At 39.9% G+C, this 23571-nt stretch overlaps 1 protein-coding gene across 4 annotated transcripts in view; it reads left to right on the top strand.

The window, feature by feature from the left end:
- The first annotated feature begins 1830 nt into the window (after positions 1 to 1830).
- YLPM1 (YLP motif containing 1) overlaps positions 1831 to 23571 on the top strand; it is a 67575-nt gene continuing 45834 nt past the window's right edge. For all 4 annotated transcript variants that reach the window (XR_010839471.1, XR_010839470.1, XM_059055754.2 and 1 more), the window contains exons 1-4: positions 1831 to 2910; positions 12041 to 12277; positions 13222 to 13401; positions 14943 to 15937. Coding sequence is in view for 2 of the 4 variants with exons in the window: in XM_059055754.2 (XP_058911737.1) it covers positions 2038 to 2910; positions 12041 to 12277; positions 13222 to 13401; positions 14943 to 15937 (2285 nt within the window). In the remaining 2 variants the exon portion in view is untranslated. The remainder of the gene's footprint in view (positions 2911 to 12040; positions 12278 to 13221; positions 13402 to 14942; positions 15938 to 23571) is intronic.

The following is a 23571-nucleotide window of genomic DNA, read 5'->3' as shown; positions in this document are numbered from 1 at the left end:
ACCATCACATGGCATTCTCTCTGTGTGCTGTCTTCAAATGGCCATCTTATAAGGAGACTACAGGGGCCCATCCTACTCCAGTATGACTTTATCTTAATTAATTACACCTGGGACAACCCTATTTCCAAATAAGGTCACATTCTGAGGTGCTGGGGCTTAGGATTTAAACATCTTTTTTGGGGGGGTGGGGGGGGACACAGTTCAAGCCGTAACAGACATGATAGCAGTGGACATCTGTTCTTGATCTCAGTGGGAAAACTTTCAACTTTTCAGCATTAACTGTGATGTTTGCTGTAGTTTTCTTAGTAAATACTCTGTATAAGATTAAGGAAGTTTCCTTTTATTTCTGCCTTGCAAATCTTTTTAAAAATCATAAATGGAGGGCTTCCCTGGTGGCGCAGTGATTGAGAGTCTGCCTGCCGATGCAGGGGACACGGGTTTGTGCCCCGGTCCGGGAAGATCCCACATGCTGCAGAGCGGCTGGGCCCGTGAGCCATGGCCGCTGAGCCTGCGCATCCGGAGCCTGTGCTCCGCAACGGGAGAGGCCACAACGGTGAGAGGCCCGCGTACCGGAAAAAAAAAAAATCATAAATGTATATTGAAATTTATGAAATGAAAGAAAACATTCTTTTTCTGCATCTAATGAGATGATCATCTGATCTTTTCCTTGTCTGTTCTATAGTAAATTACATTTATTTTTATAGTTTTCAAAGAGAATTTCAATTGAAAATATTAAAATTACAAGTGGGATTTCTGAGTTGGGTAATGTTCTGTTGCTTGATCTGTACACGAGTGTGATTGGTTTGTGAAAATTCACTAAGCTGTACACTATGATTTGTAATTTTATGTATATACTTTATATTTCAATAAAAGCTAAAAGAAACAGCTAAATTCTTATTTGAGAATGAAAAGTTCTTTCTTCCAAAGGAAACTTAGCTGCCCCACTTTCCGCTCACATCCACCTCCTATGAGAGGTGAAGATCTGGGTTATTAAGATGGAAGCAAGGTCAAACCTTTAAGTGGTGCACAACTGACACACTGACACACTTAATAGTCTCAGGTAGGTTTTTGTTTTGTTTTGTTTTCAGAATTCAGTGTGTATCAGCTTTGTTTTTCAGTGATTCTCTCAAGCCAAATGGGTTCATGTTTAGTATTACAGAAGATTGGATTATTTTCTAAATCCAATCTGGTCCTCTCTAGACAATCTTGTTATCTGGCTTTTGCTATCTTTCCTTTGACTGATATTCTCCAACTCAAATTCTTCTGCGTTGAATTATTCTAAAGAATTCCCTTTCTTCCCTTTTACAATACCTGCAGGAATTGATGTACTCTTTATTCTGTCTTCAGAATACATCTTCACAGATTTGTTCCTAATTGATTTTTTGTTAGAATTGAATTAAGTCTATTCACTTAATTTGAGAAGAACTGACATCTTTATAATTTTTCCTCTTTTCATTCAGAACCATGGTAAACCTCTCCGTTATTTCAAGTCTAATTTTATTCCACTTGGATATGAGTCTGTATAGTTCTGTAGTTTCCTTTATATAGATTCTGCATATTTCTTATTAGTGTTATTCCTACCTGCTTCATGGTTTTTTGTTGTTGTTGCTATTGTGAATGGAACCTTTTTTTTTTTTCCATTCAAAAGCGAACCCGTGGAGCGATAGGATCTCTACCACCGCTCTCAGCTGTGAGACTCTATGGTTCCTTGGCTATATAGGAACATTCTACTCGCCCCTACATTATCCGAACCGGAAGGAAGATGGCAACCGAGAGTCGCCAAGCCAAGGGCCGCTCTATCTTGCCTTTGTTCTCCTCTCGGTGGCTACTGCGCAGGCGTAATCGCCCCGGCACCGTCCCCACCTTCCCGGTCGCGGGCGCAGCTCGGTAGCGCCGGCGCACTGGCGCGCTCCGTTTACACGCTCCGGGGCCTGTAGGCGCCGCGAGTTCCGGCTGTCGCCGTCGCCGCCGCAGCTCCTGGAGGTCGGTTGCGACGCGTAACGACGCCGGGACGAGCGCTGCGCCTTCTTCTGCGATATGTACCCGAATTGGGGCCGGTATGGCGGGAGCAGCCACTATCCGCCGCCGCCGGTCCCGCCGCCACCGCCGGTGGCGCTTCCTGAGGCCTCGCCGGGGCCCGGGTACTCGAGCTCGACGACTCCCGCGGCCCCCTCTTCTTCTGGCTTCATGAGCTTCCGCGAGCAGCACCTGGCGCAGCTCCAGCAGCTGCAGCAGATGCATCAGAAGCAAATGCAGTGCGTGCTCCAGCCCCATCACCTTCCTCCGCCCCCCATGCCGCCCCCGCCGGTGATGCCGGGGGGCGGCTACGGGGACTGGCAGCCACCGCCGCCGCCGATGCCCCCGCCACCTGGGCCGGCTCTCAGCTATCAGAAGCAGCAGCAGTACAAACACCAGATGCTCCACCACCAACGAGACGGGCCTCCTGGTTTGGTTCCCATGGAGCTGGATTCTCCCCCTGAATCTCCCCCAGTACCGCCGGGGTCTTACATGCCCCCGTCTCAATCTTACATGCCTCCACCTCAGCCACCACCCTCGTACTACCCCCCGGCCTCGTCTCAGCCCTACCTGCCTCCCGCTCAGCCGTCCCCTTCTCAGTCCCCACCTTCCCAGTCCTACCTGGCGCCCACCCCATCTTATTCTTCCTCTTCCTCCTCCTCGCAGTCCTATTTGAGCCATTCCCAGTCCTACTTGCCCTCTTCTCAGGCATCTCCTTCCCGCCCCTCCCAAGGCCATTCTAAATCCCAGCTGCTAGCTCCGCCACAGCCGTCCGCCCCTTCTGGGAATAAGACAACTGTCCAGCAAGAGCCTTTGGAGAGCGGGGCCAAGAACAAGAGTGCTGAACAGCAGCAAGCTGCCCCTGAGCCAGATCCCTCTACGATGACTCCACAGGTAAGAAAACATCTGCCCATGCTGCGTCTCTCACCTAGAGGGCCCTAAGTGAGCAGGCCTGGGGGCTTTACCCAGTGCTTAGCCTAATTCCAACACACAATAACTGGCTAATTTACACTCGAGAGGATTCCATAAAAGTCAAAGGTCTGACATCCCAGCTTTTTAATTAGCTAAATGTGGATTATTAAAAGAACAGTGTTTGAAGATATTTCTAGACACCAGAGTGATGGGGTGACTCAAGAGTTACTTCTTAGATGTATTCCTTGGTTTCCTCTGACCATGCGTCTAGGTTTTGTTGCTGTTGCAAAGGGCTTTTTTGTTGTTGTTGTTTAATTGTAACTTGAGCTAAAATTCTGTTTTAGAGGCAGCATAAAAAAGAAGCTTCTCAAAGGGCTGACACCTGAAATGCATATGAATTTTATGACCAGATAGTTTCCTTAAAATAAAATTAAGGGCCACTGATAGCTGTCAGCTTCCTGAATTAAGAAGTCTCAGCAAATGAAGGATGGAAATCTTGTTCTAATCAGGAACATCCTAATTATGTTTATAGATATATGTGCAATACCTAGGGAAGTCTACATATTTGACCTTTTTGGGAATCTGTTGGTCATTTAAGGAACTGACCCATACATCCTTTTCTCACATCACTTAAAGATAGTTTTAAGACATGACCAATTTGCTGCATTGCATTGTTGTTACCATTTACTCCACAGTAACAGCCTTGGAATTCGGCCAAGTTTTTAAAAATGGTCGTGACATCTCTTCATTCATGAGAACCATTCTTCTAAACTTCTCTTTCAAGTGATGCTTCCCTGTCAAAGATTGATAGGGTAGCAGTAATAAATGAATTCTTTTCTTAAGAAAGAAGATAAAATTAAAGTGGAAGAAATAATTTGTTTTGGTTTCTTAAAATAGACACTTTTAGCAATTACTAATCTACCTAGATTCCGTCATGAAAAAAGAGAATCTTTTAATCTGCAAGCTCAGATTTACATATACAGATTTCCAAAAGATATTATTCTAATTTTACAGTGGTTTGGCATTAGAAATTAAGAAGAGAAGCAGGTTGTTTTAAGTAATCAAGATGTGGTGCTTGGCACATCATCAGGAGAAAACACTTGAGATGCTGGGGTAAAACAGTAGAATGAGAAATTCTGTTAGCTTACACGAAATTAGTACTATCCCATCAGGTTATTTCTCCAGATTCCTCCATTATAATAGAAATGGAATTTTTGCCCCCTTTACCACCCCACTCTGAAATTTCCAGTGCTTTTGTTGTCCAGCACTCTCAGAGTTAGTCCAAGCCAAAATATGACATTTATATCCTCATCTCTACTGGACTTTTTCTGGCCTCTTAGACAAATGAATTGTTTTTTGGTAGTGGGGGATGGGGGCGGGAATCAGACCGGTCCTTAATATGAATATTTAGCACGAACACTGTTTTTGTTTTTCTGCCTTTGTACCCTTGTCTATAGTGAACTTCTTTTAGTGCTTTGACTATTCAGTGCCTCAGATTCTTTGATGAGAGGGGTAAAGAAAGTGGTGGAAGATGAGATTTGAGAGGTGTGAATGGGCCAGATCAAGAAGGCCCTTGCTAAGCCTCTTTAGGTTTTTTTTATCTCTCTCTAGAATTCATCCCAACTTCCTCAACCCTCTCTTCCGCCTTACAGTTGTATTGCTTTCGAGACACATCTCAAATATCAGGGTCTCTGAAGCCGTGCTTCAGCTTACCCATGTGGTTTGGTTCTGTTCTTCAAATTGTAAGTCCCTTGCAGACAGACTGCCTCACTTACCTTTTTATCGCCTGTAGCACCTAGGACAGTGTCTTAACAATTGTCGGCTCTCCACAAGGTTTTGTTGAATAAGATACAAGAGTTGTCGTGTTCTAGACTTAGGATACTTTGGTTTATTAGGTGGTAAACATTTTCTTCATGCCAGTACCAATCTCTGACAATTAACCCTTCTTTGTTGATTCATATTTTATTTTTGGAATATGTCATTAAAAAATTTTTTATGGTGAAAGATTTTAAACATGCACAAAAGTAGAGAAAATGGTATGATTCTCCCCATATACCCATCACTCAGATTCAACAGCTATCAAGATTTTGCCATGTGTGCTTCACCTAGGCCTTTACTGTTGTTCTTGCTGAAATATTTTTAAATGAATCTTAGATCTCACATCATTTCATTCCTACATTCTTGGACATTTTTTTAAAGGACTTTTTCTAAGGTAAACACGTTGTAACACTTAACAAAATTAACAAGTTTCTATCATCTAATACCAGAACTGTTCAGATTTCCCCTGTTGTCTCATCACTAATAAAAATAATTCCTTGATATTATCCATGTTAAAATTCCCCCATGGACTTAATGAAGTTTTGATGGTTTGTTCAAATTGGGATTCAATATAGACATTTTGGGGCAGAATAATTCTGTTGTGGGGCTGTCTTGTGCATTGTAGGATGTTTAGCAGCCTCTCTGGCCTCTACCTACTAGATGCCAGTAGCAGCCCCCAGTTGTGACTACCAGAAATGTTTCGAGATATTGCCAAATATCCCCTGGGGGGCAAAATCACTCTCACTTGAGAATCCCTGATTTAGGTCAGTCTCTCCGATTCTGTTTCTCTACCCTTGCCATAGAGCTTGATGAAAAATCTGTGTTAGTTATCCTGTAGAATGTCCCACGTCCTGGATTTGTCTGCTGTCTCGTTGGTGTCATTTGACTTGTTCCTCTCTCTCCCATGTTTTTTGTAAACTAGGCATTAACTGCAACCTTCTTAGATTTAAGTTCACTTTTCTTTTGGCAAGTGTACTTCGTAACCTAGGTAGTGCTGTGTACTTCATTTGCATCCCATCAGGAGTCACTCAGTGCCTGGTTGTCCCATAGTTTAGTGGTGCCAAGATTGATCAAGGGGGGTGACTGGTTTCTCTGCTGTAAAGCTTCCCATCAATCTTGCATCTAATATTTCATCTAGTGGTTCATCCATTGATGGTCTTTGCTTGAGTAAATTATTTCTTTGTTAGAGGTTGCAATATGGTGATTTTTTTCTGCTGTTTCTTCTATATTTACCATAAGGAATTCTGTAAAGAAAAACTTTCATTCATGAACTAGAGCTGTTTGATTGGAAATACAGTTAGCATAGAAAAGACAGGATAAGTGCTTGATATTCTTCCATTTAATTTCTAGTTTTCAGAGTAAAGTGGTGATATAATGGAATGTGTCTTTTTTGAAGAATTAACTTTTCTGTGTGTTTAAAGGACTGGCTAGGTAAAATGCATACTGGTCTTTTTTTTAATGAACTGTGATTTATTCTTTGATTCTTAAAACTTATTTAGGTAAAGCTGTTGACTTTGATTAGAGTTTTTAGTCACTATTTTATACTCAAATATATATTGAGTAACAACTGTGTGCCAAGAACTGTGCTTAGTACTGGAGATGAAACGGTGAACAAAACAGACAAGGTACCTGCCCTCATTCACTTGTTCCAGTGCGGGGAAACGACATTTAAAAAGTAATTGAAGACGTGTAAAGTGCTGTGGAATTATAAAATAGAAAATATCACTAGACCATTCCATAAGGATTAGGAAAAGGTGAGCTTTCTTAAGCTCACCATTGAATTCACAGGGTCTTGCTCAGGGCCTAGCACATAGTAGGTGAAGAATAAATATTTTTCAAATGATTGAATATAGCTGGGAGTTCTAACCTAATTGAAGAGACCTCCCTTTGCAAGTAATATTTAAATGAAACCTGAAGAATGGGTAGGAAATAACCAGATAAAAGTTCAAAGAATTAAGTTCAGTAGGGCTTACTGAAGGTACAAACCAGGCCAGGGAGGACCTATGAGGACTTTATCCTAAGGGCAGTAGGAGGCCATTGAAGGATTTTATATAGGCAAATGTGACAGATTGGCTTTTTTGAAAGTTCACACTGCTTTGGGGAGAGTGGAATCGAAAGGAGCAAGAGTGATTTAGAGAGAATAATGAATAGAGTGATCCAGGCAAGAGTTAATAGTGGCTTGGACTTGGATGGTGATGGAGGAGATGGAGAGAAGTGGAAAGACTGGAGAAATTTTTTTTTTTTTTGCGGTACGCGGGCCTCTCACTGTTGTGGCCTCTCCCGTTGAGGAGCACAAGCTCCGGACGTGCAGGCTCAGCGGCCATGGCTCACGGGCCCAGCTGCTCCGTGGCATGTGGGATCTTCCCGGACTGGGGCACGAACCCGTGTCCCCTGCATCGGCAGGCGGACTCTCAACCACTGTGCCACCAGGGAGCCCTGGAGAAATATTCTGGTGCTAGAATCCAATTGGAGATTGAGTAGTAGTGGAGAGGGAGGCATCAAGGACGATTCCTCGGTTTCTGGGATACGAAACTGGGTGGATGGTGGTTCTATACACTAATAACCTACAGGAGGGGGAAGAACAGGTCTGGGGATGAAGGGAAAATGATGAGTTAAGTTTTAGACTTACTGAGTTTAAGATCCTTGAGACATAAGATTCCAAATGGAGATGTCCAGTTAGAAGTTAGATATAGGTCTGGAGTCTAGAAGTGAGATCTGGGAAACATAGACTTGTGAGTCATCAGCATAAAAATGGTATTTGAAGGCACAGAAATAGATGAGGTCTCCTGAGGAGTGTGTGTAGAGTAAGAATAAAGTTTAAAGAACATTGAGCCTAGCCCTGCAGAACCACAGTACCTAAGGGAACGAATGGGAAGAAAGGCCAAATAGGTAGATGGAAAATCAGGACAGTGCAGTGCCACAGAAGTGAAGGGAAGACTGCTTCTAGGAAGAGGGAGTAGTCAGCTGTGTTACTGCTGAGAGGTCAAGCAAGATGAAGACTGTGAGTTATCTTTTGCATTTACTGACATGTAGATTATTGTTGACCTTGGCAGGAGCAGTTTCATAGTGACTGAAGCCATATTGCATTGATTTGAGGAGTGATGGAAGGTGAGGAAATGGGGATGGTGAGTATAGACAACTCTTTCAAGAAGTTTGACTGAAGGAGAGAGAGAGAGAGAGAGAGAGAATGTGGGCAGGAGCTGGAGGAAGAGGCACAGTAAAGGAGTCTTTTTTTTTTAAGATGGGACCTTAATTCCTGGAATAGAGTGTGAATTTCAAAAATGTTGAAAATAAATATATTTTAAATAAATTTAAAAAATGGAAATCCATTTCATTATTTTACCAAGTCCCCCCTCCCCATCCCACTTGCTTTAGGATATGACATTGAACATTTAATGTTACAGGCATTTATCCTAATCAACCTGGACAGGAAAGGCAACCTTTCAAAATTAATCTTTAAAACATCACACACATAGACACATGTGTTCATTCATTCATCCATCCATTCATTCATTCATCCTCTCTCTCTCTCTCTCTCTCTCTCTCTCTCTCTCTCTCTCTCTCTCTCTCTCTCTCTCTCCCTGTCCCTCCTTCTTTATATTTCCCTACTTGGAGAATCATTTAATACCTAGTTTCTTACTGTACTGGTAGCAAGTGGTCAGTAAATACTTGCTGAATTAATTAGCATCTTTTTTGGTAATGGTATTTATGACAAATACATCCTTACTTTTTAACTCTATTCAATCTCTTTTTGATTGTGACATTTACTGTGATTTTCCTCTACCTATGAACTAACATCCCATATGAGATGGAGTTGTCTGATATAATGGGACATTCAGAAGAACTGGCTACTATTTCAGATTCATTAGCAAGTCCAGGCAGGTTTTATTCCTTTTTAAAATAGAGATAAAGCAACCTTCTCTGGGGTCACTGAGGACATTTCTGAATGATTTCATCATTATTCATTTGCAGAGCTTTAAAAATGTGCCAAAGCCTCGTCCTAGGATTGAATTAGATCTGGTTTCTGCTCATTGGGTTCATCTTAAATAGAAATTGATATGCAGTGCATACTGTTAGTAAATCAACAAGTACTTGAGCTCCTAACAAGGTTCTTATCCTTAGACTAGGTCTAAGATAAAGATAGAAAGCATGAGAATAAGGTGGGTATAAATTGATAAAGAATCTACCTGAATAATCTTCCTATCTATAGCTACTGGCTTCTAGTTTATGAAAGATAGTTTGCATCTTTGTATCTTTTGGTGATGCTTTCAAAGTAACTTAAAAAAAGGAAACTTTTAACTTCTACTTGAAAGAGTTTATTAATTTTTTAAAGCTAAAAACCAAGCCTGTTGCTGTTTTCAGTATTTTCATACAATAATGGAAGAAAGTTGAAAATGTTTTAATACCACATAATTGTTGACTATCATGAACAGTGTGTTGGTTTTTTTCTTTTTTTTTTTCATGTTGAATAGTAAAAGTAATTATATTTCAGGAACTGATGATTATGTGTATGATAATTAAAAAGAGAAAAACCTAGTCATGACCCAAACTTCAGGATGGAGTTAGTGAGATGGAATTTACTCTTCCAAAGGGATGTAGCAAATTTCAGGTCATAGAAATTAGTAGCCTAGAAGGGAAGTCTTTCGCTGAACAGCTACTATTTATTGACATTCTACTGTGTGTTCCAGCACTATGTTTAAGCACCAGACAGGATATGAGAAAAGCATGAAACACCTCTCTCCCAAGACAGTTACATTCTGCGAATGAAAAAAACAGATAACAAGACAGTATGTTTCGTGAGAAAAGAGTGTCATGTATATTTGCATGTGGAAAATTGGAGAGGATATACAGTAAAGTAGTAACAATATAGGAAATCCTGCTTATCCAGAGATAATGAATCTCAGTGAATGCAAATAAAATGAATCCATTTAACACAAGGGCCAACAGTTTATTGTAAAAAGTAAAAAAATTGGGCTTCCCTGGTGGTGCAGTGGTTGAGAGTCCTCCTGCCGATGCAGGGGACACGGGTTCGTGCCCCAGTCCGGGAAGATCCCACATGCCGCGGAGCGGCTGGGCCACCGAGCCTGCGCGTCCGGAGCCTGTGCTCCACAACGGGAGAGGCCACAGCAGTGAGAGGCCCGCGTGCCGCAAAAAAAAAAAAAAAAAAAAAAAAAGTAAAAAAATTAATTAGGGACACAATCTTGAAAAATAAAGCTCAAAGCTCATAAAGAACAGCTGAGTCTTAGAGTTCATAAAGAATAAATTGTAGGTCAGGTTTCTGTACTATAATTTTTGTGACAAAATTGTGTGACAACATTATATTATCATTTATTTCGTTTTTGAATATGTTGAAAAAATATTTTAGGGATTTATACATTTTTCCAGGGGCTGTTTTTCAGCATTGGATATTCATGTCATTCTCTTTTGCAGTTCCTATTATAAAAATTCTTTTTGGTTGTTAACTGGTAGTACTTCTGCTAGATCCTGCATCTTTATAATTGTAGTAGAAATGTATGCTATTGTTTTTGTTTATATGCTGTTGTTAATTATAGAAGTATACAGGGCAGTTCATTCGTGAATATTTTAGTGTTATGACAACTTTTTTTCCCTTATGCCACCTTGTAACCATGGGAAATTATATAGTGGACACTGGGATAATGAAGATCCTGTAGTTATTTCTGAGCGGTGAGATTTTTTAAAATTGATTTTAATTATTGCTTATTTGTAGTCGAGTCTCTGTATTTGAGGTATTTATATTTTATAAAGTTGTCAAGAACACTGAATTAGTGAATACTGAACGATTGCTCCTAGGGGAAGTGCAGGGTTAGGTTCCTGTGGGCCTTTGGTCACATTTTCTTCAACCAATCAGTACATAACCTTGTTTTACATGTGTTTCTGTTTAAAAACAACTTATTTAATGTATATTGTTGATTCATTATCATTGAACTCACAGCCAACAGCACTGTAACACATGCCTGAAAGAAGCTTATCCAACACAAGTATTTTCTTCTTAAGGCACATCATAGCGTTCTTGCACTTAGGAATACTAGACAGCACTTCAGCACAATGCTTGGGGGCCATTTTAAACAGCAAAGTCTTCAACCAAAAAGTACAGAAATGTGAAAAATGTGGCCCTAAATAGACCTTGAAAAGAACACTTATTTACAATATAAGAGCTAAACAAAAAAGGCAGAGCATGGCTGTGTTCTGCCTCAGACAGGAACGTGCAAGTCAGATAAGTAATATTTTGCCCATCTACGCGTGTCCACAAATGACTGTGAAAGTTCCCTGATTGCTGATTTTGTAGTTAGAAATAAATTTTAGCAAGTTGGCAAATTCACAAATACAGAATCCATGAATAATCAGGATAGGCTGTATCTTCTAATTTTTTTCCACATTAAACTTATTATTGTGGTAATTTTTAGAAAGTGGAAGCACAAAATAAGCTTCCAGAAAATCAAATTTAGAGTATAACTTGGAAGACAACATGAAACTTTAAAAATAAATAGGCATTCTAAAGCACAATATATTTTCATTTATGTATATATACCTGGGTATGGCAAGATTAATGATACAGCAGGTGTTTAAAAGAGGGAGGGACACTGCAGAAGAGAAGACAGAGAGAAGGGGTAGGACTATGTATTATATTCATTAATCACGAGACCCCCGTGGATAAAACTGAACCAACTAAAGGCAAGTTAAAAACGATAGCTATGAATACTGAAAAGATTTACTCTGATCTTTTATCAGAAGGACTACTCTCACTTCCAAAAGCATGTTTTTTTAATGAGAATAGAGAAGTGTGTTGAATTAACATGTATGGTTTAACTTAAATATATAAATTTGGGGGAGGAATTGAAAGATCATGTTTATTTATTTGCCTTTCTCAGTTCAGGTTTGCCTTTTCTTATGTATAAATACATGAACACAGGCATAAATGTAGCTCCCTGTCAAAACCAAGTTGCAGATGTATAGGATTGTCAATTAAAATTCTTTTTTTAAAAAAATTTTTAAATTAAATTTTATTTTTTTATACAGCAGGTTCTTATTAGTCATCCATTTTATACACATCAGTGTATACATGTCAATCCCAATCTCCCAATTCATCACACCCCCACCACCACCCGCCACCACTTTCCCCCCTTGGTGTCCATACGTTTGTTCTCTACATCTGTGTCTCTGTTTCTGCCCTGCAAACCGGTTCATCTGTACCATTTTTCTGGGTTCCACATGTATGCGTTAATATACGATATTTGTTTTTCTCTTTCTGACTTAAAAATGGTTTCTGTTGTAGGAACAGCAGCAGTATTGGTATCGACAGCACCTGCTTAGTTTGCAGCAGAGAACAAAAGTACATTTGCCGGGACACAAAAAAGGTCCTGTTGTAGCAAAGGATGCAGCTGAGCCAGTAAAGGAAGAAGTTACTGTACCTGCCACCAGCCAAGTATCAGAACCCCCTCCATCGGAGGAGCCCCCATTACCACCCCCTAATGAGGACGTACCACCTCCTCTCCCACCTGAGGAACCCCAGGTAACCATGAAATTACTTGGTATTTATTAAGTTGTTCCATTTTTTTTCTGATTCATATATATATGTACCTTTGTTATAAATGGATATATATTTTCATGTTTTTTTTTTTAAGTGCATGTAAAATTTCATTTGTGGAATAGTCAGTTGTATGCCATATCGGCTTTAGAAAAGTCATTTTTTCATCGTTTAAGTGAGAGTGAAGAATTAGACACTCTTCTGAACTGAGTGTCTCTAAGCACTAAAGGGATGCAAGGGTGGGTGTTTTCATATTGGCAGCACAGGGCAATAATTAAGAGATTGAACTTTTATTGTCAAACTGCCTGGGCTGTAGTCCAGGCATTGTTACTTGCTGGTGGTGATTCTGAGCAAGTTAGTTAACCATTCTATGCTTCCATTTCCTCATCTACAAAATGGGCATATTCAAATAGTAGCCTTCTTATTGAGCTATTAAAGCATTAAATGTGATAATCCTTGTCACTTAGCATACTGACTGGCACATGGAAAGTTCTCACATTGGTCCAAAGGTCATTGTTCTCCCAAGAGCCTTATGTGGAAACATTAATGAAACATGATGATTACACTGTAGTGAGCTGGTGAGAAGTGACTCAGGTGAAAAAGAGACTTCTCATAGTGAAAAGGATAGTAACTGTGAATTGACTTTCTGCTGGGGAAATGGTTATCCTATTTAGGAACAGTGAGGTGATTATTCTCATAAAGACCGTGGGATTTATAAATTCCTTTGTATTAGTATCCATGATCACAGTATAGATAGAACTAGGTATTTTATCTAAAGATAGAATAGCTTTTCTCAGAGTTGCAGGGATTCTGGACTTTAGAACACAATACTATTAGAACACAATACTTTATAAAATGTTCAGGTTTCTTATTAATTTGGTTGCTGTTTATGACTTAGAAAAAAACTGTACCCTCTCTTTTATCTTTAGTCTGAGGACCCGGAAGAAGACGCCAGGTTAAAACAGTTGCAGGCTGCAGCAGCACACTGGCAGCAGCACCAGCAGCATCGAGTTGGTTTCCAGTATCAGGGAATAATGCAGAAGCATACTCAGTTACAGCAGATCCTACAACAGTACCAGCAGATTATACAGCATCCACCACATATACAGGTGAGTGCTTCCTCAGTTGCCACATGGGAAATTGCCCCAGGATGTTAAAGGGATTTGTTTCTCATGAAAGAGATTTAAGTATGAAGAAGGAAAGATATCAAATGTTTCCCCTGGAGTGCGCAAGTAGTTATTTGTCACATTACTGGGGGCTTGGGAAATGTGGTATGAACATGCTTTTGGAGAAGGGCAGGTATAGTGGAATCTTCCGATCATGTTAACCCAGGCAGATGTTAGAGTACTGTTGCTAAGGGATTTAAGAACCAGGGCATCTTACAGACTTACAGACATAGAAACAAACTTATGGTTATCAAAGGGGAAGGCAGGGGGAGGGATAAATTAGGAGTTTGGAGTTAACAGATACACACACTATATATAAAATAGATAAACAACAAGGACTTAACTGTATAGCACAGGGAGCTATATTCACTCTCTTGTAATAACCTATAATGGAAAAGAATCTGATAAAGAATGTGTGTGTGGGCTTCCCTGGTGGCACAGTGGTTGAGAATCTGCCTGCTAATGCAGGGGACACGGGTTCGAGCCCTGGTCTGGGAGGATCCCACATGCCGCAGAGCAGCTGGGCCTGTGAGCCACAACTACTGAGCCTGCACGTCTGGAGCCTGTGCTCTGCAACAAGAGAGGCCGCAATAGTGAGAGGCCCGCACATCGTGATGAAGAGCGGCCCCCACTTGCCACAACTAGAGAAAGCCCTCGCACAGAAACGAAGACCCAGCACAGCAAAAATAAATTAAAAAATAAATAAACTCCTACCCCCCCAAAAAAAAGAATGTGGGGGTATATATATATATATATATATATATATATATATATATATATTTGATGTACACCTGAAACTAACACAATATTGTAAATCAACTATACTTCAGTTTTTTTTTTTAAAAAAAAAAGGGAATCCCCTGGTGGTCCAGTGGTTAGGACTCTGTGCTTTCACTGCCGAGGGCGCCGGGTTCAGTCCCTGGTCGGGGAACTAAGGTCCTGTAAGCCGCGCAGAGTGGCCAAAAAAAAAAAAGAAGAACCGGGGCTCCTTATGTCGCTGCAAGTTAACCTGTATTTTTGCCTGAAAAGCACTGCAGTTACAAGCAGAAATCCACCAGCAAGATCAAAGCAACCACCACAAAAAACCTAAGCAAATGCCCCACAAAAGATGAAGTGACTTAGATACTTGTTTGTCTTGTATCTGTGAGGTATAAACTTATGTCTCTAACAGATCATTTTCAGTAGTAATACTTAAAATGACCCATAGTAGTAATAAAAACTTGAAAAATATTTATTGCTGAGATAGGTATTTGCTTTAGTGTTTGGTAGATTTTTTCCAACTCAGTGATAACATACAAATAAGTCAAAGGGAGAAAGGCGAATGATCATCATGGAAAGGATTTAACAAGCTTATCCTTAGCCTCCCAAAGTCTTGTGTTCTAATTTCCTAAGGCTGCAAATGCCCTTGATTCATTAATATTTTAACTTACGATTAATTTTCTTATATGAATGTCTTGAAATAACTTTTATCCCTTTATTTGTAGACCATGTCTGTAGATTTGCAGATGCGGCATTATGAGATGCAGCAGCAGCAGTTTCAACATCTCTACCAAGAATGGGAGCGAGAGTTTCAGCTGTGGGAGGAACAGCTTCATTCCTATCCTCATAAAGATCAGCTTCAGGAGTATGAGAAGCAGTGGAAAACATGGCAGGGACATATGAAAGCCACTCAGACCTATCTCCAGGAGAAAGTCAATTCATTTCAGAACATGAAGAACCAGTATATGGGGAACATGTCCATGCCACCACCTTTTGTCCCATATTCTCAAATGCCTCCACCTCTACCAACCATGCCTCCTCCGGTATTGCCTCCATCATTGCCACCACCAGTGATGCCCCCTGCCCTGCCTGCTTCAGTGCCACCGCCTGGTATGCCCCCACCTGTCATGCCACCTTCTCTACCAACCTCTGTGCCCCCACCTGTGATGCCTCCATCTCTCTCTTCTGCAGGGCCACCACCAGTTCTACCCCTGCCTTCCCTCTCTTCTGCAGGGCCGCCACCAGTTCTTCCCCCACCGTCTCTCTCTTCAACAGCGCCTCCACCTGTTATGCCCCTCCCACCATTATCTTCAGCCACACCTCCTCCAGGAATACCTCCCCCTGGAGTTCCACAAGGGATACCTCCTCAGTTAACAACAGCCCCAGTTCCACCAGCCTCCAGTTCTCAGAACTCACAAGTTCCAGAGAAACCTAGACCAGCACTGCTTCCCACTCCTGTGTCTTTTGGTTCAGCCCCACCCTCAACTTACCATCCTCCATTGCAATCAGCCATTGGCCCATCTGAACAAGTGAATTCTAAAGCTCCACTGAGCAAGTCTGCTCTGCCGTACAGTTCATTCTCATCTGAGCAAGGACTTGGGGAGTCTTCAGCTGCTCCATCTCAGCCAATCACTGCAGTCAAGGACATGCCAGGGAGGTCGGGTGGATTGCTTCCAGATCCTCCTAGAAGCAGTTACTTGGAGGGTCCAAGAGGCCCAAGGTAGGTCTGCCTTTTTTTTGGGAGCGGGTGGGTAGTGGGGGTGTGGTGGTTTTGCTGCTTTGCTGATACAGGCTGAGTAGTACTCTGTATTACCTCTTTGTACTTTTATATACATTCCTGGTTTACAGTTAATAATGTTAGTGTTGTTCATTTATTAGACATGACATAACGAAATCTAGAAATGGCAACATGCCCCCCTTTCTTTGATGTCATTGCTTTTATCCTGTATGTAGCGATTTTAGTCCAGGATGAATGTAGTGGTATAGAGTAATGCTTATCAATTCCTTAGTGACTGTCAGCTTCAAAAGCAATTTTTATTAAATTTATTGATCTTTTTTGCTTTTTGTTTATGTAACAAATAACTGGATTGGTAACTTCTTTCTGTGACATGATATGCCAGCTGTTGGAGATAAAAATGAATAAGCATCTAGTGAAATATAAGGTAATGAAATTTAGTGTAAGGGTAAATAGGACTTTTATTTTATCCATTTGTTCAGCAAATATTTATTGATATTTGTGCTTCTAGCAGTGAATGTAACATAACAGACACAATCCCTACCCCATGGAACTTTTATCCTTTATATTTTCCTCAGTTTAGGAGATGTTTTTCTTTTGTTTGAACCACATTTTTATTTAGGAAAGCACACAAAACATTTGCTAGTAGTTTCTAGATTTTTTCTTTTACCTTTTAAAAGGTGTTAAATTTATTTTTCCAAGTTTGTAAAAATATTTTTTCCCCAAGTTGGCCTAAATGATCATTTTCTTATAGAAAAACATTTTCAATCAGATTTTTTTCCAGTTGGAAATTGTACTGGAAATACTCCTTATACAAAATTTAGACAGGACAGGAAAGTATTGAAAAAATGTAAAAGTCACCTGATTCTACTATCTGGAGGTAATAATTTTTAAAACATATGTCATAAAAAATTGAAGCATACTAAGTGTATTATTTTGTAACTTGGTTTTTCCACTTGTCAGCATTGGTTAGTTTTCCATCTCAGTGTTGATGGATTTACATCATCATTTTAAATTTAAACCTAATTTCAATATTTGAAAACAAAATATATTTTTTATTTGTTCTCCAAGTTTATATTCAGAAAACAGAACTCCATCCAAAAATGAAAGCTAATTAAAGGCAATTAACGTGAATTCCGCTGAGTACCAGAAGCCTTGTCAGAAGCTTTACATACATTATCCCATGGAGTCTTCTCGACAGCCTGTGAACTTGGCAGTTTCATACCGTACATTTACCCTTTACAAACTGGGGCTGAGAGGATTGGGTAACTTGCTCAGAATCATGTAGGTGGGAGAGTAGAGCCCAAGTCCACATCGTGGGAGCTGAGGCCAGTGGGTCCCCAGAGCAAGAGCACTAGTTAAGCACTGTGTTTAATGCCGTGATTCAGTGATGTTCATCCTGTCAGTGATTACAAGTGCATTTGTAGTCCTGATTTATTTGGCATGTGTTTCATCTTGATTTGAATTCCTAACTTATCTCCTGGATTGAGCATTACCTTTTAGATACGGTGACTGATTTGCTATATGAGAAGTACGTTCTTATAACCTCATAAAACATAGATTTCCTGCTCCCTTTTTTCTGTCGTAATAATGTTTTCTCTCTTTTGCCTACCAGATCTTGACTTTGTACATTTAGGACCTACTTTAACTTTTTTTCTTTTGCCTCAGGGTACAGTTAATAATTTCAGTGCTAGGAGGATCTTAGCAGTTACCTAGTGCAGCTTTCCCTCTATATAGCAACTCACCTTTGTGTTGCATTTTGTCATCCTAGGTCTTGCACATATTATCTCATTTATTCCTCTCAGTGATCTCATGAAGTAAATGGATAAAGGGAGCTGAGATTTGGAGAGGTTGTAAATAAATTGCCCCGGATGACACAGCAAATAAATGGTCGAGATGGGGTTAGAATCCAGGGCCTTCTGACCCACTCTTAAGCCCACTGTGCTTCCTGTGACAAGCAGCTGATGAGCGCTGCTTGAGCATTGGCACTGTGATAAGGAACACTGCCCTACGAGGTGCTGACAGTTTTACAGAAATTGTATTTCTTACATTGAACATAAGTGTGTTGTCTTGACTTCTGCCTGTTGATTCTAGATCTGCCTGTGTGATGCAACACATAATGATTTATCCTGTCGCTCTTCTACAGTGTATTCCTGCCGTTGTTTAAAGACCATCCTCTTGTCTCCCTCCACCCACCTTAACCATTCTGCTGTGCCATCACATAAACTGAAGTTCTTTTCATATTAACATTGGTGCTAGCTTTCTCCTGCTATATTGTTCACTGTCCTTTTATTTTATTTTATTTTTTATTTTATAAAATTAATTAATTTATTGATCTATTTATTTTTGTCTGTGTTGGGTCTTCGTTTCTGTGCGAGGGCTTTCTCTAGCTGTGGCGAGCGGGGGCTGCTCTTCATCGCGGTGCGCGGACTTCTCATTGTCGTGGCTTCTCTTGTTGTGGAGCACAAGCTCTATATGCGCAGGCTCAGTAGTTGTGGCTCACGGGCTTAGTTGCTCCGCGGCATGTGGGATCTTCCCAGACCAGGGCTCGAACCCGTGTCTCCTGCATTGGCAGGCGGATTCTTAATCACTGCGCCACGAGGGAAGTCCGTTCACTGTCCTTTTAAAAAAAAAATTATTGACTGATTATTTGGCTGCGCTGGGTCTTAGTTGCAGCACTCAGGATCTTCATTGTGGCGTGCGGGATCGAACCTGGGTCCCCTGCATTGGGAGTGTGGAGTTTTAACTGCTGGACCACCAGGGAAGTCCCTGTTCAGTATCCTTTGAAGGGCCTTTGGTTTGTCAGTCTCCTTCAGAATGAACACTTACTTCAGATGGAGAAGACCATAGGTCTATTACTAACTTTATTATAAAAATGTACTTATATAGCTGAACAAATTGCTTTTTTCTGGTCAGTACTCTCACAGTGTTGACTCATGTTGAGCGTAACATCAATTTGGCCAGCCAGGTCTTTTTCACCTTACTGTTATTAAGCCAGTTCTCTGTTACCCTGAACTTGTACAGTTTTTTGTCTTGTGGTTTTTTTTGTTTTTTGTTTTTTTTTTTCTAAGACTTTACATTTCATCTAGTTAGGTTTGGGCCTGCATTCTAGTCTGCTGAATCTTCATGAATGGAGATTACACTGTTTTTAGATATGAGATATCCCTTCCTGGCTTTTTCCACCTGCAGCTTTGATAAGGATGACATATTTTGTCCTTGAATTGTATCCTGCTCACATTTCTACCTTGTTTTTTTTTTTCCTACCTTGTTTTAAAAACCTTTCCCTGATCTAGATGTGTCATTGCCATTTCTATTACTCTTCTACCTCGTTTGTTCACTTAGCCCATGTAAAGTATAGTTTGTGACTGTTGCCCAGGCATGGTTGTTGTTGTTTTAACCTTGTTACATGGGAGAAAAAAAGATCAGTGGGAAGCCAGTCAGTGAGTAAAAGAGACTGAGGTAAGAATAATCCACACTATTAAGAAAACATGTGAATTTCCTTTATTAGTTGAATTCAGAGTTTGCTATATATATAACATACGGTAAACCACTCTAGTTTTTGTGTGTGTTGTTTCTTAAACAAAGCTGTGTAGAAACAAGAACTGAGAACTCAGTTAACTGATATACCAATTACGCACTGTTAAATAAAGTACTGGAAATTACTTTGAGTTTTTTGAAAAATCCAGATTCAGGCTGCTTTCTAAAAACTGAAGGTTTACAAAAAGTCAAGTGACATAAATGCATCACATGTAAATAGCATACCACATTGTTGAGCATCTGGGGCAGCTTTTTAAAACTGTTTATATGTGTATGTATCATTGGATTCATCCAGTCTTGTAGAAGACTACCACAGCTCCAATAAACTGTCATGTTAGTGGATGTCGGTTTCCAAGAATCTTTTATTTTCAATAATGAAACTTACTTATTGGGCTTCCCCGGTGGCACAGTGGTTGAGAATCCACCTGCCGATGCAGGGAACACGGGTTCATGCCCCGGTCCGGGAAGATCCCACATACCGCGGAGCGGCTGGGCCCGTGAGCCATGGCAGCTGAGCCTGTGCGTCTGGAGCCTGTGCTCCGCAATGGGAGAGGCCACAGCAGTGAGAGGCCTGTGTACCACAAAAAAAACAAAAACAAAAACAAACTTACTTATTGAAGAGGAACATACAGAGATGTGCACAATCATAAGTGTACAGCTTAGTAAATTTTCACAGATATACCTGTGTTATCGCGACTCAGGTTAAATAGAAATTAACAGTGTCTGAGAAGTCCCACTCATGCCCCTTCCCATTTTCCTCATCCCCAAAATAACCACTATTCCAACTTTTTACGCAATAAATTAGTTTTGCCTATTTTTGAACTTTATGTAAATGGACTCATGCTGTATGTACTCTTTTGAGTCTGGCATCATTTACTTGACATTATATTATTGTGAGATTCATCCATATTGTGTGTAGCTGTAGTTTGTTTCATTCTCATTTCTTTTATAGTATTTTATTGTATGAATATACCACAATCTTTATCCATTCTAATATTGATGGTCATTTAAGTTCTTGGTGGTTATTATGAAAAACACTGCTTTGTGTCTTTGGTACTATATATGTCCCTTTAGGGGTGTGTGTGTGTGTGTGTGTGTGTGTGTGTGTGTGTGTGTGTGTATTTAATTTTGTTTAGATATATGCCAAGGATGGGAATTGCTTGGTCATAAGAGTACGAATATGTTCTGCTTTGATAGATTTTGTTGGTTTTCCAAAGTGGTTGTGTCAGTTTACATTCTCACCACCAGTGTTTCTGTATTCCAGTTTTTTTGTATCCTCATTAGTACTTGGTGTTATTAAACTTTAAAATTTTAGCAATCTTGGTGGATGTCTAGTGGTATTGTAATATGGCTTTAATTTATATTTCCCTGATGATGAATGAGATTGACTTCCATTCCATTTGATTTTCGTTCAGTTGGATTTCCTCTTTTATGAAATGCTGATTCAAGTCTTTTCCCTGTTTTTCTGTTGGGTTATGTTTTTTTCTTATTGGTTTGTAGGAGTCCTTTATATATACTAGATATCAGTTCATATGTCTAGATTGTCTTGACTATTTCTCACTCTGTAGCACTTTTTGCATTCTTATCCTTCAGTATACTAAAAAAGTAGTCTCACTTTACCATCTAGATGGTCCACTGGAACCTTTTAAAAAAATATTTATTTATTTATTATTTATTTATTTATCTTTTGTCTGTGCCAGGTTTTAGTTACGGCATGTGCAGTCTTTAGTTGCAGCATGCTGACTGTTAGTTGCGGCATGCAGGCTTCTTAGTTGCAGTTGTGGACTCTTAGTTACGGCATGCGAACTCTTAGTTGCGGCATACATGTGGGATCTAGTTTCCCAACCCAGGATTGAACCCAGGCCCCCTGCATTGGGAACGTGGAGTCTTACCCACTGGACCACCAGGGAAGTCCTGGAACCTTTTAATTTTTTTTTAATTTAAAAGTAATTTTACAAATAACTTACAGAAGTAAGAATAAAGGCATAATGAAAACAACTTACTAGAAATTTTAGTTAAAATTTTTTAAATTAATTAATTAATTTACTTTTGTCTGCGTTGGGTCTTTGTTGCTGCACGCAGGCTTTCTCTAGTTGCAGCAAGCGGGGCTACTCTTCGTTGAGTTGCGCGGGCTTCTCACTGCGGTGGCTTCTCTTTTTGAGGAGCATGGGCTCTAGGTGTGTGGGCTTCAGTAGTTGTGGCGTGCGTGCTCAGTAGTTGTGGCTTACGGCCTCTAGAGCTCAGGCTCAGTAGTTGTGGTGCACAACTAGTCCTCATCCGAGGACTCATAGTCAGAGATTTTGCTTGTATGATTAATTTCACATCTTTATTAGGACCTAGAGTGTAGCTGTCTCTGCATTTATCTTTTGATTCATTTAATAATTTTTTTAAAAAAATTTATTTCATTTATTTTATTTTTGGCTGTGTTGGGTCTTCGTTGCTGTGCACAGGCCTTTGAGCAGGGGCTGCTCTTCATTGCAGTGCACAGGCTTCTCATTGTGGTGGCTTCTCTTGTTATGGAGCATGGGCTTTAGACACGCGGGCTTCAGTAGTTGTGGCTTGTGGGCTCTAGAGCACGGGCTCAGTAGTTGTGGCGCACGGGTTTAGTTGCTCCACGGCATGTGGGATCTTCCCGGACCAGGGCTTGAACCTGTGTTCCCTGCATTGGTGGGTGGATTCTTAACCACTGTGCCACCAGGGAAGGCCCATCTAATAATTTTTCTGTCACTTTTCTTTGTCAGGAAATGAAAATTTCTGAATTCTCGATTGTGCTCAATGAAGTCTAAAAGCAGGCTGCAATATTTTGGGCAATGCAAGGAGGGGTGACAGCTTATTTTACAATTCCATCATTCTTTTGTTGTCTTCGTATTTTGATCTTTATCATAGTTGGAGATAATTGATAAGGAATGATGAGTAATAATGAATTCTAGGATAAGAAGATCACAAAATGTTTCAACATATAGAAAGAAGATCCCATAATGTATCTTAGGTTTATGAAAGAAATCAGTGGACCTGTATGGTAAATGCAAGATAATGTAAACTTCATTCTATTTTTCAAAAAGTAAATTTTCTCTTTGTTCTTAGGGAAGCCTGTAGGGAAAAAAAAAGTCATGAAGTATCAATCCTTACAAATAGAACTGTTTTTAAAAAACTCAAAAACTGTAATTGAATCCAGTGAACCCAAATGAACCCCAAGGTTTAATGGTATCTTTTGATTAATAGAAATTCTTGATTTTTAAAATTTAGTAGTCTAATTTATTGATCTTTTCTTTATGGTTAGTGCCTTTTCATGTCCTGTTTAAGAAATCTTTGCTTACTCCAAGGCCATAAATACATTATTGTATTTGTTTTCTTGTATTGTTTCACCTTTCTATTTTAAAATCAGCAATCTATATAGAATTGATTTTTTTTGTTAATGTATAGTATGAGGTAGGGTAAGGTTCATTGTTTTCCATATGGCTATCAAGTTGACCCCAGTACCATTTATTGAAAAAGTCATCCTTTTCTTACTACTTTACAGTGTCTCCATCATAAATCAAGTGACTGTATATGTGGATTTGTCTGTGGACTCTATTACTTTGGTTTATTTGTCTATCCTTGCATCAGTGTCAAATAGTTTTAATTACTGTAGTTTCATAATAAGTCTTGATATCTCTTAGTGTAAGTCCTCCAATTCTATGTTTCTAGATCAGGGATTTTCTATGAAGGGCTGAATGGTAAATATTTTTAGGCTTTGTGGGCCATGTTTGGTCTCTGTCAAATATTTTTCTTTCTTCCTTTTTTTTCTTTCTTTCTTTTTCTAACCTATAAAAATACTTTAAAAATCAGTCTTAACTGGGTTTGGCCCTGGGCAGTAGTTTGCTGACCCCTGATCTATTGTCTTGACCATTCTTGGTCCTTTGTGTTTCCCATATAATTAGAAGCAGCTTGTCAGTTTTCAAAAAACCGCTAGAATTTTGCTGAACATTGCATAGACTCTATTGACCATGTTGAGGAAGAACTGACATTTTAATAATATCAAGGCTTCTGATCAGTTATACCTATTTTTGTTTAGTTATAGGATTGGAATTGTGACCTTTTCC

The sequence above is a fragment of the Kogia breviceps genome, chromosome 3 (assembly GCF_026419965.1).
Source record: "Kogia breviceps isolate mKogBre1 chromosome 3, mKogBre1 haplotype 1, whole genome shotgun sequence".
NCBI lineage: Eukaryota > Metazoa > Chordata > Mammalia > Artiodactyla > Physeteridae > Kogia > Kogia breviceps.
This window is presented reverse-complemented; position numbering and strand designations above follow the sequence as displayed.